This window comes from Heloderma suspectum, chromosome 1, assembly GCF_057233095.1.
Source record: "Heloderma suspectum isolate Gila_16-S chromosome 1, 16-S_ref, whole genome shotgun sequence".
NCBI lineage: Eukaryota > Metazoa > Chordata > Lepidosauria > Squamata > Helodermatidae > Heloderma > Heloderma suspectum.
In genome coordinates, this window is record NC_139458.1 from 396,883,365 (window position 1) to 396,899,335 (window position 15,971).

Here is a 15,971-nt window from a genome sequence, read left to right on the forward strand (position 1 = left end):
TCTGATGCAAAACATCCAGATCGTATGGGTGGGCAGGGACCCATTTTGCATCATCCCAGAAATTGCCAGCAGCCTGTGACCAACCTATACAGGTCCTGAGCTTCTATTGACCCATCATGTTGAAGGCCAAATTAGTGCCATTTTCTGTATTCAGCTATGAGGGAGGTTTTAAGGAATAGTTCTATAACCTTAAATACAAGGTAGCTCTGCTTACAACAAAAAGTATTTCTCAGCTCTGTTTCATATTTTGCATCCACAAGTATGAGCGACCAGTTATAGCATAACCTTCTGAGAAAAGCTAAGTTGTTTGGGTTCCTGCCCACCCATACGATCTGGATAGAACTTGATCACACCAGTGCAATCCTCCTTAAAAGGGATTGAACTTGTGCTGGCAGAATTAAAATCATGTCAGATTTTGGGAAGCCACTCACACTGTTGGGTTTACACAGGGATTTCTGCTCAAACAAGTAGTGTTACAATCACTGGAGGCTGGTGGCTGTGATGTCAGTTGGGTGGTGAATCTGCCCCAGGTTCCAGTCAGAACTCTAAAGGAGCTCTCCAAGATAGCAGATTCCCCACCCCACTGACATTGGAGCCACCAGCATCCACTGGTTACACTACACATAGGTGGATTGTTGTACATATAACGTTAGCCTAAGGATCAACCTAGATGTAATATGGGAGTTACACCTGTTTAAATATGGTAATCATGTAGAATGGGCGGGCAACATGTAGGCCAAAATGTCTGGAGGGTCACAACTCCCATCAGCCCTAGCCAACATTACCAATGGTTAGAGCTGATGGGAGTTGTAGGCCAAAACATCTGGATGGCCACAAATTGACCACCCTTAATCTAGAAGGATGGCAGAGGGTGATCCAATTTTAATAGCAAAAGTAACCTGAACCCATCCTATACCCAGTGTTTGCCTCCCCACACTCTTCCCCCTCACCCAACACTTTTCACCAGGCTAAGTCAAGTCCAGTATCTGACTTCAGTTGAACAGAAAAGCACTCAAGGAACTCAATGATGGGGGGAGGGGGGTTCCTCCACTCCTCATACTAGAGCTGTGCACAAAATGGCCTCTCAAAATTCTCCACCGTATTTGAGAGCAGAGAAATGAGAGAAAACATTAGCATGGCTATCACCACTAGAAGTGGCAGTAACACAGCATCTTTCTTTTCCCCGCTAAAGGGGGTGGTGGTGCTGAATTTTTTGCTGTTGTTGCAAGCGGTGGCAGCAACCATCGTGTTGGCAGCCTGGCCTCCATTTTGTATCCTTCACAATGACCTGGTCAACCCTGGGGGCTCAGGGAGGGGTTGGTGGTGGAATGGCAGCCACCCCCCCAAAATGGTGAAGAAAATCCTGTAAAAGTAGCCTTCTTTTTCAAAGGGGTGGAGAAAAAGAACAAGCTCAGAAATCCTCTCCAAAAAATGTAGTCTGAGAAACTGTGGCTGAGCTCTACCTCATACATGCATCCCTTTTACACTTGAAAATAGACCTCCTGCTCCTTTCTTTCCATGTGATTGAAGCTATTCCATTCTGGAACTGTCACCACTATGTGGAATTTGGCCTCAATTGCCCCAATGCATATACTGAGCTACCCTGCTCATACAGACTTGCCTTATTTATTTATTTTTAACTGAAGCAGCATATATATATATAGCCATTCTGTATCTGTGGCCTCCATTAAAATGGACAACACCATTTTAATCTTTTTGTACAAGATCTATTTTTCTGAATCAGAACGTAAGAAAAACTTTAGTTCAGGAAAAGTGTATTTAGAAAGAGGGTGCCATTATCTTAAAAAAATCTGTGGCAGAAGGAGGAATGCGTAATCCATCCCTTCCAAGATGAAGCTCTGGAATCTAGCTCTGGACCCAGGACTGTCAATCCAGTTTAGCAGCAAGACAAAATGCTCTACGTGGGGTTACCCTTGAAGACGGTTTGGAAGCTGCAGCAGGTGCAGAACGTGGTGGATCACTTGATTAAAGGCAGCCGCTGGTGTGATCACATCACTCTGGTGCTGAAGGAGTTGCACTGGCTACCAGTTGTTTTCTGGGCCAAATTCAAAGTGTTGGTTTTGACCTTTAAACCCCTATACGGTTCCGGCCCAGCCTATCTCAAGGAGTGCCTCCAGCAACACCAGACAGGCCGCTCAACAAGATCAGCCTCGGATTGCCTTCTCTCTGTCCCATCAGCCAGGACAGGTAAGGTGGTGAGGACGAGGGAGAGGGTCTTCTTTGTGGTGGCCCCCACTCCGTGGAACTCCCTCCCTAGGGAATTCCGCCATGCTCCCTCTTTAATGAGCTTCTGCCATGCATTGAAAACTTAGTTGTTCAGGCAGGCATTTGGGGTGGGTTAGGGTATTTTTAGAAAATGATGTTTTAATGTTTAATGTTATTGTTTTAGACTGTTTGTACTGCTGTACATCACCCAGAGTGGCCGGGTGACCAGCCAGATGGGCGATTAATAAATTAAATAAATAAATAAAATAAAACATTTAGGATATAAGGGACAATACGGTCTGAATCTGAAGTATAATTGTAAAGGGCAATTAGGCTGTTGGACAATACAGAGTAGCATTGTTGTTCAGTCGTTCAGTCGTGTCCGACTCTTCGTGACCCCATGGACCATAGCACGCCAGGCCTTCCTGTCCTGCGCTCTCTCCCGGAGCGTGCTCAAGTTCATATTCATTGCATCGGTGATGCTATCTAGCCATCTCATCCTCTGCCGTCCCCTTCTCCTTTTGCCTTCAGTCTTTCCCAGCATCAGGGTCTTTTCCAGGGAGTTTTCTCTTCGCATTAGGTGGCCAAAATACACTGCACTTAAAAAATAGGTAGCGGAGTCTTTCTTCTAAAATGGCAGGCACTAAATCTGGGTAGACGTGGCTATAGTATGGATGCCATTCCTTCTACAATAGAACAAAGAGGTTTGTTTTCTTTTCTTGACATCCAGTTTTGTGTAGATTAATCCATTGGTACTAGCTCCTGATGTCTCTTGGCTCCCATCCCATTGGCAACAGAAGTGTTCACCATCAGCATTGATGCCAGACTTTTCAACTACCGCTCTGAAGAACAGCTGTATGTGCGCACTTAAAAAAAAGTATAAGTATGTCAACTCAGCTTCTTCACTGTAATAAATTCTGTCTGCTGAAATTTCTTTTACTTCCATCAGCCATGGGCATGATCCAAGCAAAGTCAAGCACATGTTTTAAGTATCCTTGATTTTAATGTGGGGAGATTTAGCCACTTGGCTAGATCTTACCCCTTTTAGTTTCACCCACGGAAGATGGATGCATATGCTTAATTGCTTTCCTGAATCTGAGCCTAGAGTTTTTTTTTAGTAAGGTTTCACAGCTTCCATTCTCATGTATCATAAATCAGTCTTACTCCCACCTCAAAATGTAATTAAAAATGAATTAAAATAATTTCTGAACATACACACACACACATTTATATATTCCCCTACCCCCAAAATGACATTTTTAAAGTTTTGATTTGTCCTTTATTTGCTTCTAAACCTTTAACAAATTTAGGCTGTCAGCCCAAAGCAGGGTTGGGTAACTTGTGGCAACCATAAGCTATACTGGTTAGGGCTGATGGGAGATGTAGGCCAAAACATCTGGAAGGCTACAAGTTGCCCACTCCTGGACTAAAGCATTTGTTTTTAAAGCATAAGCAAGGATATATTTCAGCCATGTATTTATATAGGGTTTCAGTGGGCAGTATAGAATGTAGGCATGTCAGAGAATTCCGCCACGGATCTCGGTGAGGCCGAATGCCAATGCATTCGGCCCCCCAAAATCCATGGCGGAACGAACCCGCCCCTGCCCTGCGAAAGGTGTGCGAAACGGGACACCTACCTGCTGCTGTTTGCACTGCTTTGCAAATGGTGGCTGCGTCCGCGTCCGCCATTCGCTTCTTCATTATAGCCGTGATAGACTATGTAAATACTTACGAAGCCTATCACGGCTAATGCAGGGACGCCGTTTGCATCTCTGCGGAAGCCGTGATAGGCTGCGTAAGTATTTACGTAGCCTATCACGGCAAAATACAGGGACGCAAATGGTGGCGGCTACGGCAGCTGCCATTTGCGTCCCTGTGCAGGCTGCCCAGCGGCTGGATGTCCAGCTGCAGGCAGCCCTGGCCAGCGGCCCCGGGGAATCACCGCCGAGTGGAGCCGGTCAGAGAGAATTTCGGGGGGAGGGACAGAGCGCCTCCCCCCCACTGCGAATGTCACCCTTCGAAAAGGTAAGTGACTTTCGTACATCCCTAATAGAATGGCTGATGAAATACCTATATATCCAAAATGTCTGTCTAACCATCCATCCATGAATGTCGGAACCAATGTCAATTAAAAGACAACAGGAGAGAAGAAAGTATCCAACATCTGCACATATGATTCCCTGGTGGAGCTATAAGGGATGTGCGAATCAGCAAAACTTGAGCTTGCTGAAGTTCTCCAAATCCCATCTTGAAGCTCGTTCCTCGAAGCTTGAAACTCATTCCAACTTGGGTCCATAACAGATTGTGAGCTTTGTTTATAAATTTTTGAGTGAAAATCCATATGTATTCTCGTTATGGATGTCAGAGAATTCTGCCACGGAACTCGGTGAGGCCGAATGCCAGTGCATTCGGCCCCCCGAACTCCCATGGCGGAACGGCCTGCCCCCCCGTGGATCCCCTCCAGGACGAGACTTACCTGGGGCGGATCTTCCGGGCGGCGGCGGCTCCGGCTTCAGCGGCTGCTGGTCTTCCGACTGGCTGCCGCCGCCGCCGCCATTTGCAGTCTTGTTAAAAAAAAAAAAAAGACGTGATAGGCTACGTAAAGATTTATGTAGCCTATCATGGCTGGGTTTTAAAAAAAAAACACAACGTGATAGGCTACGTAAAGATTTACGTAAGCTAAAACGGGGAATAAAAAAGGGACGCAAATAGCGCCCGCTACGCTATTTGTGTTTCCCTTTATTTTCGCCGTCATAGTCTACGTACATATTTACGTAGATTCAGATGGCCAAAAATAAGGAACGCAAACAGTTTTGTTTTTTTTCCCCCAGAGCCCTCCGCGGCCGGAAATCTGGCTGCGGACGGCTCTGGGCTGGGCTGGGCCTGGCCGGCTACTCCGCGGAGCTGCTGCGGAGCACAGCCGGCCATCGAGGATTCCGGGGGGGAGGAACGGATCGCCTCCCCCCTCATCCAGGATTCCGGGGGGAGGGACAGAACACCTCCCCCCCACCATCAACATAATCCGCGAAAGGTAAGTCACTTTCGTACATCCCTAATTCTCGTGCGTATTTTTCTGAATGTCAGTCGTGCACATCTTTGAAATGTACACATTCTTCTCCAACTGATTAAACTGCATTTGTGCTCATTTTTCAAAAGTACACTTGTGCATTTTTCAAATGTATGCATGCTGTCAAACACATTTTTTTTGGTCTGTGAATCACATTGCAAGCTTGGAAATGTACAGACTCTGACCAGATTGCATCCAAGTCCATGTTCAATCTGGAAGTTGTAAACTGGGTAAAATCCTGATCAAAACCAAACTGAAATACATCCCTAGCTACAATCACTTTTACCTTTTTACTGCCAGTCCTCAGCAGCTGCCAATGCTTCTTTTCTTTCCCTTACTCCAGAAGAGAGAATTCAAATATCTGAGATCGACGCCCTGGTTTCAGGCATGCTTGTGCACATGGCATTGCTTTACTATTATGTATGCTTGCTTTTTCCTGGAGGGACAGATTCACATATGAATGTACTTCTTTTATCTGTACTTGATTTGTTGTTGTTGTTATTGTTCAGTCGTTAAGTCGTGTCCAACTCTTCGTGACCCCATGGACCATAACACGCCAGGCCTTCCTGTCCTCTGCTCTCATGACTGCAGCTGACTATGTCATCTGATTCCACTGAAAAGCATTGTGATTGTTTGAGGTGACAGAACTTTCCTCTCCATACTGCCCTGTCACACATGCAAATCGACACTTGATGTTGTAGTCATCAAGTGCTGGATATAGTCATGTATGAATGGAGGCTCAAGAAGAGACACTAAGAAATGAAGAATATTTCAATATAATGTTCTCCATTTGTTATAGTCAATATAAGAAATGAAGAACAAGAAGTTCTTGCCTTCTGGGATTACCTCAGTGCAGCATCTCTAAATAAGAACAAGACAAACTGTAAATGTGTCCAAAATATACAGTTCCAAAATCTCCTATAAAATCTTGCACTCTTTTCTGATGCTTCTGCATTAGTCATGATTTCTGGTCGCTGTACAATTTTGACTGGGCCCGGTATCACCAGGGGCCAGGCATTGTCTCTGTCAGCTGCATATTGGGCAAAGGGTCAGGCCTAACAAAAGCTAGTACCTCTAACCAAGAGTAGGCAGCCTCGTGACCTCCAGATGTTTTGGACTACAACTCCTATAAGCCCCAGAGAGAACAGCAAATGGTCAGAGATTATATGAGGTGTCATCCAGCACATCTAGAGGGTGCTGGGTTGCCTACCCCTGTACTAAACCATGAAGCGGTTGCAGGAGAAATACTTCCACCTGAAAATGTCCCCTGAAGTCCAGTCCCATCAACATGAATGAAATGTATTCACAACCAGCAAAATCACACAGCAGTATCCAACCCTGCCCACACACTAGAGGGACCCAACGGTAACCTATTGGTTAAGGTTGGTGAACAAGGATAGGAATCCTCAATAGGAAAGATTAATAAAATATTTCCTTGAGAGTCTGGGTGGGCACTATGCAGAACAAGTCTCAACACGGTTTTACTGACTCACCTCAGTTATGATCAGCAAGGCTCCTGTGGATCAAATAGCTGCCAATCTATTTAAAATAGTGCCAAGCTGACTGGTGATTTGGTATTGTGGCTAAAGAGAGTGACATACCATGAGAAGCTCAGACAAAAGCCTGAGCCACTGCAAGCTCAGAAAAAAAAAGTTTGCGCTAGAAAGCGATTTTCCAGGGCTCCACAAATATTTACTTAAATGGAAGATCAAAATTATTTGCAAAATGTATAATAAAAAGTGCATACGTTATCTGTTAGCTATTGAGCGAGTGCCCATAGAGCCCATTTATTCATAGGTTAACTCTGGATTTACAATGGGAAGAATTATGAGAAAGAAATGCTACATAGCACGAAGATTATTTGACCTAAATTTGTTGAAGGGAAAAATAACGAGGTACAATATAGTTATTTCAAAAAGTTGAGACAACAGAATTTTAACCTGACCACGTTAGCATCTTCAATGCCAATTTAAACTATCACTTTATATTTAAGAGAAAGGCAAAGGGGTGGTGGTGGTGGTGGGGGGAGCAGTATTCTGTCCTGATTTAGACATTCAACACAAAACAAATATTTAAATCACACTGCTAGCAGCTGAAACAGTATTTAAAGTTGCAGCCATGCCCGCTCAAAGGAGAGGAAAAAAAACACCCGTTTACTCGGAAAAAAAACCCACCACTTGGACAGACGTGGCAGTGGATGCTATTTTTAAAGCCCCAACTTAAGTCACAGCACATTTAATCACAATAATGGGGGGGGGGGTGTGGAGAGAGAAAAAACTAAGTTATATTTAACTACGGAAAGTTGATGCAGTTGTTATTTCTACATCATAGGGAATTCAGTGACTCGTTCAAATACAAACCATGATACCTACCCAGTTCCTTACCAACAAGTTGTCTAATCTTTGCAAAATTATTATTTGGCCACAAATGAACCTTCTAGAATTCTGCCTTCGAAAAATCCATCCCTGAAATTCACCTCTTGCAAATAAACAATGAGCACTGGCTAACACATTGCTCCTTTAAGGGCTTTTGGGCCCAATGTTTTTATTAAATGCAATCATTTTATTATTATCACAAGCTAATTGCTAGACATAATACGCCAAGAACTACCATTATCCATCCATCATTCCTGTCAATTACATGGGAGTCACATTTAGAGCAAAAATAACTTTGGTTCCTGTGTGGCCTGATTTCTTAATCATGGTTAAGAGTTCAAAAATGTTACATCTGCACTGAGACTATTAGACACACAAGAAACTGACTTATGCTAGATCAGATTATTGTCCATCTGGCCCAGTACTGTCTACTCTGACTGGCAGAAGGTATTTTGCATCACTTCCTATGGTAGCTACCTGATCCCATTTCAACTGGAGATGCTAGTGACTTTTTCACGTGAAGCACATACTCTAAAACTGAGCTATTGGCTACTGGTACAGAAAGATCTGCTATAGATGATTACAATTATTAGACACCCAGCGCAACCCAGAGCCCAAAGTCGTTGCAATGAGATCCACCGATACCCCAACTGTGAACAGTCGAGCTGTCGCATCATCATGCAATATTGGCATAGCTCTAGCAAGCCAGCAAATTGCTGCAAATGAAGAGCTTCATATAGGCGAGGTGAAATTATTAATTAATTGATTGATTAATTAAATTTATTAATCGCCCATCTGGCCAGTCACCCAGCCACTCTGGGCGATGTACAACAATAAAAACAGTTTACAAAATAAAATTCAACATTAAAAACATCACTTTTCTAAAATTACCCTAGCCCACCCCATTCGATCCCCATAAATAGAATGTAGTGAGCAAAGGGGACAGCAAGAACTGGGGTTCGCCAAGATCCAAGAGATCATGTAGACCGGCTTTTCTCCAACTTCAGATATCAAGGGCAGAGGGTTTTTTTCTGGATTAAAATTGGGAGGTTTGGTTTATTCTCACACTGAAAAAAGGTGCACCTATATTTTTTGATCAGCTCCCAAAACAATGAAGTGGCATCATCATTGCAACTGGTGGCAGTTCAGCTAGTAAGACCCTCCTGCAGTTCAGCCTTCCTCTTTTGTCCAGTCACTCAGGGATTTAGTGGTAGGAGTATGCTACCTTGGACATTGCACTGCCTCCGGGAAGGGATTTAGTGGTAGGAGTATGCTACCTTGGACATTGCACTGCCTCCGGGATTCCATCACACCTGTCAGTTGTAGCACAAACTGTATCAGAGAATCCTGGTGTGCCCTCCCTCCCTCCCTCTGGTGTCATTGACCATATATGGAGAGAAAGAAGGGGAAACAATGCTCCAACAGGCCTAGAATGCAGCCAATATATGGCGTAGTCTTCAGCCTTCCTCCGGGTATGCTAGTTTGCCTGATACAGAATTTGGGAATCACAGATGTATATCAACTTCCAGCTCTGAGAAAAAGACATCCTATACTGGGAACATTCCCAACAGATATCCATCCAGCCTTGGCTGAGGAGGCTTCCAGCTAGGGATGGCAGAGAACTCCGCCAGAGTACATTCGGCCCCCCGAAATCTGTGATGGAACAGCCTGCCACCCCCCTGTGGATCCCGACTTACCTGGGTCGGATCTTCCGGGAGGCGGAGGCTCCGGCGGCGGCTTAGGCAGATGGTCTTCCGACTGGCTGCCGCCGCCACCATTTGCAGTTTTTTTTTTTTTTTAACAGAGACGTGATAGGCTATGTAAGTTTTTACGTAGCCTAAAATGTCTGGGTAAAAAAAAAAAAAGGCATACGCAAATGGCGGCGGGTACGGCCGCCGTCATTTGCATACGCTTTTTTTTTTTTTTTTTACCCAGAGCCCTCCCCGGCCGGAAATCCGGCTGCGGACGGCTCTGGCCTGGCTGGGCCTGGCCGGCTGCTCCGCGGAGCTGCTGCGGAGCACAGCCGGCTGCGGAGGATTCCGAGGGGGAGGAACGGAGCGCCTCTCCCCCCCGGCGAGGATTCCGGGGGGAGGGACAGAACGCCTCCCCCCCACCATCAACATAATCCGCGAAAGGTAAATGACTTTCGTACATCCCTACTTCCAGCCAAGTACCACCAAGCTGTCCTTGGTTGCTGCTGAAAGTAGCCCAAGGCAGCATTGTTTGTTATAGAGCTCTGCCCCCTTTTCACACAGCTTGGGCAGCAGGATGTCATGAAGCCCAACAGATGTCCTCCCATAAACTGACGCTCGTGCTGCAGTTGGTATGTTCTGCGTTGCGCATTGATGTGGTGGTGCGGCAAATTTTAGGACTAGGTGGTCACCCTGGTTAGCAGCAGGGATACTGAATCAGGTTAATTTCAGCAGTTCAGATTAACTGGGCTGCAGATCAGACCTGCAGCTTTTGAGAGCAAATGAACACAGCACAGACCATAATGGATGTTGCATTGTTTTTTCTGCTGTCCATTGTCCAATTAGACAGGCCTTCTCCAGCACCTTAGTAAGGGTGCAATACTATGCAAGTTTAGACAGTTTTAAAGTCCAGTTTGCTAAAGAGCTGATGCTAAAGACCTTAACAAAATTGGCAGTTAAAAAACAAACATAGGAAGTGAGCATTTGTCCTGAACTTGTGTGCGCATACGTGCACAAATAAAACCACTGGTACATGAACAAAACTTCTTTATACTTTAAAATCCTGAAATAATTATAATCGTACTAATCACTGCCATACATGGGACTTGTAATGATGTGTCAAGTATCTTACAATCCTTATTTCATTCATTCTCATTATCTCCCCTAAAGACTAATACATTTATCGCTGTGTGACAAGAACTAATTTCTACCGATGCAAGAGCCCCCTTTAGCCACTTATTTACAAATGAAGAATGAGTCCAAAAAAAGAATTATTTGTCCATTACCAGGCTGTGACTCTGTATCTGGACAGAGATTTGAAGCCTGATCATCCAGGTGTAGATGCAAAATCCTATCCACGGGACCATACCGACCTAACTAAAAGATTCTCTGCAAATGTCTATTCTTTCTTCTTGTTGTTTATTCGGTCAGTCGCTTCCGACTCTTCGTGACTTCATGGACCAGCCCACGCCAGAGCTTGTCGGCCGTCACCACCCCCAGCTCCCCCAAGGTCGAGTCCGTCACCTCCAGAATATCATCCATCCATCTTGCCCTTGGTCGGCCCCTCCTCCTTTTGCCTTCCACTTTCCCTAGCATCAGCATCTTCTCCAGGGTATCCTGTCTTCTCCAATACTTCTAACATAAATACTTAGCTTACATCTGCTCTATTTCACTGTGTTAGTTAATGGCACTTCTCAGGAAGGTAGATGCACTGTGATGTTCTGTGATTTAACACCCAGTTGCCAAAGCCAAATGCAAAAAAAGGTTTTTAATTTGCACACAACAATGTTAAAAGTGATGGGGGGGGGGATAACTTGCAGAGAGCCCACTGCAGTCTCAGATCAAAATATGCAGTCAGTCAAGAACAAGAAATGAATGGAAAAGAACCAACTTTACTGCCAAAGTTTAACTCTTCAAATATTTGATCTTTTACAAGTGCCTTAAAATCTATACCCTCTCATCAATGAATGAATCACTAGCAAACACTGTATTTTAGATCTATTTCCATTATATTAACTCGCCTAGTCATAACTTTTCAGGCTGGGATCCACATTTAAACTCAACCTGCAACAAGGACCACAGTTTTTACTTTTTTTTTTTTTTTACCTTATTAGTATATTCTTTCTTCCTGCCCATGTCTGTTGCCCCTTGTGTGATGAACTTGTGGCCCTTCCCCACAAGTAGAAAGCCAATGACTTCAGTCATTCTAGATGCAGTATCATACCTTGAGAGCACAGGTGATGTTCAGTCTCTCAGCTGAGACTGGAACAAGCTTAATGAATCCACAAGCAGCTGCTCTGTGCCTACCTTTGCACAGGTGGGAAACAAGCCAGGAAGCCACAGTGGTTGTCTTTTAATGTTTTAATATTTTTACAATTTTAATATTGATGATTTAATTACATTTTTAACTTTTGTACAGTTGTATTTCTATTTCTATTCATAGGTTTTAATTGTAGAAGTTTTAACATTGTAAGGCCACCTTGAGTCCCAGTATTGGGAAAAAGGCGGGATACAAATAAATAATAATAATAATAATAATAATACCATAGCTTCCTGTTACATCTGAACTGGGAAATAATGCTTCACCGCTTCCAAACAAGCCAGGATTTTAAGCCAACTTAAACCATGGTTTCCTATCCTGGCTTGTTTGGAAGCTATTGGCCATCGTTTCCCAGATGCAACAGGGAAACTGTAAACAGTGTTAACTGTGGTTTCCTGGGCCCTGTTTCCATGACAACTGAGGGAGAAGGGAGGAGTGGCTCAGTGGCATTTTTGTGGGAGCTGCTTTTGGTCCAGGTAGGGCTCCACAGAGGTGTACATTGCACCTTTCTAAGTGGCTTCACATAACTTACATCCGGGTAGGAGGGTGGGGGAGTTGGAGTGAACATCGTCTGAATGGTGGGGCCTGCTCAACCAATAAGAGAGCCCCCCCTCCCGACTCCATAAGGAAAGTGCGAAGTAGTTACTTCCCCTTGTGCACATTTGTAGGACAAGCCTCCCATAGAGCCCCCTCTGTAGCCTGTTGCTGCACTTGTTCGCCAAGGGGCAAAAGAACCCCCCCCGATGTGCACATTTGTAAGACAAGCCTCCCAAAAAGCCCCCTTTGTAGCCCATTACTGTGCTTGATTGTGGTAACGGAGGGGTGAAAGAAACACTCCAGATGTGTGCATTTGTAAGACAAGCCTCCCAATGAGCCCCAAGCCTCACTGAACACAATGGGTGTTACTTCTGAGTAGACACTTTTTGGTTTGTGCTGGGAAACATAGGGACGGGAGACAGGAAACACCCTTGACCGAAGTCATGGTGAAAGCCACACTCCTGGGCAGGGCTAGCATACCCAAGCTAAATGCAGGGGTTGGGGCATACAACAACTATACCGGGGAGAACCCGACTTAAGAAAAAGAATCGGACTTTAAGCAGTCTCAGGAAATCTGGTTTTTCTCTGATAAGCTCTGGGGTGGCTGCTGGATGGCCACGACGTCATGTATCCCTAATGACCTCAACATGCAGCCAGCTCGGAGTAAACCGCTGGTGGAGACACCCCCCTGGATTGTTTCTCCACTTGCGTGAAGGGAAGAGGAAAGTGGCCACATGCAAGCCCATGAAGCTCATCCAAATACAGCCTAGCATCCATTAGACTTGACTTGTGGTATTTTGCAAACATAGAAAAGAGGATCATGGCCCCAAACAACAGGAAATTAAAAGTCAGCAACTGGAGTAAAAAAAATTATGGAAAGCTTTACTGTCCCACTTTGAAAAACAAAACAAAACATTGAGTTAAGCCTTCTGTAGAACTTGCCACCTCACGAAGGGTGACTGTGGACATCTTTATTCAGTTTGAGAAAAGAACTTTAGCAAATTCAACATAGAAACTATCTTCATCAAATGCATACCCAACTCAACAGTCTGCGCTGCATTCTCCTCTATGCCTGTCTGGATTGTCTCTACAGTTAATATTTCTTAAGCTCCTTCTTCTAGTGAGGATTGGAGAGGCGAGTCAGAGGGAAGCCGATTCCTGCTGATTTCCTAAACATTTACAGGGAATCAAACCCTTGTGACAATTCGTTACAATCTTAATAACGAAATATTTTTAAACGAGCAAATTAAAGCAAGCATGGAAATGGATTGAAGAGTACCTGGTAGGAGCTGTTGGATAAATGACTTTTATATGTTGGAAAGACAAATCCTGATTCAAAACCTGCTTGATCCAGTCTCTTATTCCTTGGCCGGTATCACCTGAATAATACAGAAAGATACCATCTGCATTAGATATCTATACAATGCCAAACACTAGGCCTAGATAGATTACATGTCCAAGACAGACAGCAACTGAGCAACATCTAAAAAGACATGCTCAACTTTACTGGATTTCAGAACAACCAAGCAGCACTTGATATCTCTCCCTGTTAAGCACAAAATGATTACGTGCTACCATTTTGTTACGGGCTCCAAAAGGCACTCAACTAATTCCATACACTTGTAAAACCAATGCTCCTCTTCTACAAATAACTTCACTAATCAGATTGAGTGCATTGGAAAAGAACATGAACAAAAAAGAAGACAAGTTAGAAAGCTTAAGAATTGCTCAGGTTGTTGAAACTTCTCATTTTGCAACCTGCCATTTAAGAACAGATATGAACGAGGAAAGGCTGGCGTATAGCTCCCTGGCAGAGCATATGCTCTGCATGCAGAAGGTCCCAGGTTCAATTCTGGTTCTGTCCATGTAGGGGTGGGAAAGACTCCAGTCTGAAACCCAATCAGTGCAGACCAACCTGATGCCCTCCAGATGTTTTAGACTTCAACTTCCATTGTTGAATGTCAGACACAGCTGGCAGGGCAAATAGTCAGGAATTCTGGCAGTGTAGTTTAAAACATCTGGAGCGTACCAGGTTGGTGGAGACAATGCTGAGCTAGATGACTGAGTGGTTTGACAGTGTAAGGCAGCTTCTTCCATTCCTTATGTGTGGGGCAGGCCAAGCCTCAAAGCACATAAATGACAACTTCCAAATGCACACGTCCTAGCCTACAGTATGAGGTTCTCCCATCAGGCTTGCTTATCCGCTAATCGTTACCCTTTACATGACTTAGGCTGCCATCCTAAAACACAGTAAAGCCCACTGGACCAAGTGGGATTTGCTTCCAAATAAACATGCAAAAGATAGACGTTTTTCTTTTTAGTAAAGGGTGACATACTCCTTAATCAATATAAGCTAGGTGAGAGTAATCATGATCGGGCCCAGATCCTGCCCAGATCCTGTGGCCACCCATTCTCCTGCCCTCTCCCCTCCCTTGCTGCAGCAGGCAGGAATCTACACAGCAGGGCCCTGGAGGAGACAATGGACTGCGGCCATTGCACTTTGTGAATAAATAAGGCAGGGGTCCCCAACTTTTTGGACACATGGGCACATTTGGGAATTTGAGATACTGCTGTGGGCACCACCACAAAAAGCCTAATCAGTGCTTTGATGTCTCCCTTTTGCATCTACAGATCTTAGGCTGCATCTTAATCAGCAAAAACGTTTGCTTTGTGACTATTGGACATGGCGATGTCTCTTTAATAAGGGATTGCCTAATTCAGCTAATTGCCAACAGTGAAATACAGCTAATGCTTCTTTGTAAACCGCCCAGACAGTTCCGGCTATTGGGCAGTATAGAAATGTAATTAACAACAACAACAACAACAATAATAATAATAAACATTTGTTTTGGCAATGTCCAGTAGGTGCTTCTTTTTGCAGGGGAGGTTATTACACAGATCAATTTTGTACTGGAACTGTCCTTCATATTCACTGATGTACATGCGCTTTTAAATTAGTTACCTCCTTCATGGAAATTAACAAATGGTTGGTGTAAATGGATTCTCTGCACCCTTTTGATAGCTAACAGACTGATATTACAACATTCGAAGGATAAACACTGACCTCCTATAATGGAATGGATTGAGGAACTTATAATGCTTTCAACATTTGAACAGGTGGCATATTGGTACCACCTTCAAATGGATACATACTTATTTGGATAGTTGGTCCACTTCTGTTGAAGCTTAAGTATAATTGCTAGAAAGTTGTATGCATTTCGTACAAATCCATGTATGTATATTAAAAAAGGGGGGGAAGAAAGATTTTGGGTGCCTGCAAATACATGTTGGGGACACATTCAGGATGCTATTGGAGGTGTCCGTGGGGGCTGCATTGGGGACCCCTGATGTAAGGCTTCAGTATCCTGGAGCTCTTCAGCAACAGCTATTTCTCTGGATTAGGAACTGTTCACTACAGCAATTTCAATTTCCATGAAAAATGATCCCTTGTAAACACGAGTTTACAGTAGGGTGGTAAAACCATTTTAAACAACTTTACAGTGCAATAACCCCAATAAGTTTCACACTTTAAAAAAGAAAAGAAAAAAAGTTTATTTAAAATCACATAAAAACCAGCTTTGATCTAGCTCACCTAGTCAAACACCACAAATTAAATAGCTGTATGAGAATAGCACCTGCTGAGGAATAACAATCTCAGCATGCCTGCGGTCAGATAAACAAGGCAGCCTTAAGGTAATGAAAAACGCACGGCCATTAAAGTACTCCAAGGCCGTGAACACGTTTCTGTCCACGCT

The 15,971-nt window shown here is 44.1% G+C and overlaps 1 protein-coding gene across 1 annotated transcript in view; it reads right to left on the reverse strand.

Moving 5' to 3' along the window:
• The window catches only part of LYPLAL1 (lysophospholipase like 1), a 35,070-nt gene that overhangs the window by 16,030 nt on the left and 3,069 nt on the right, over positions 1-15,971 (reverse strand). Inside the window, exon 2 of the mRNA XM_084828777.1 lies at positions 13,496-13,595. Within this exon, the coding sequence (XP_084684903.1) occupies positions 13,496-13,595 (100 nt within the window). The remainder of the gene's footprint in view (positions 1-13,495; positions 13,596-15,971) is intronic.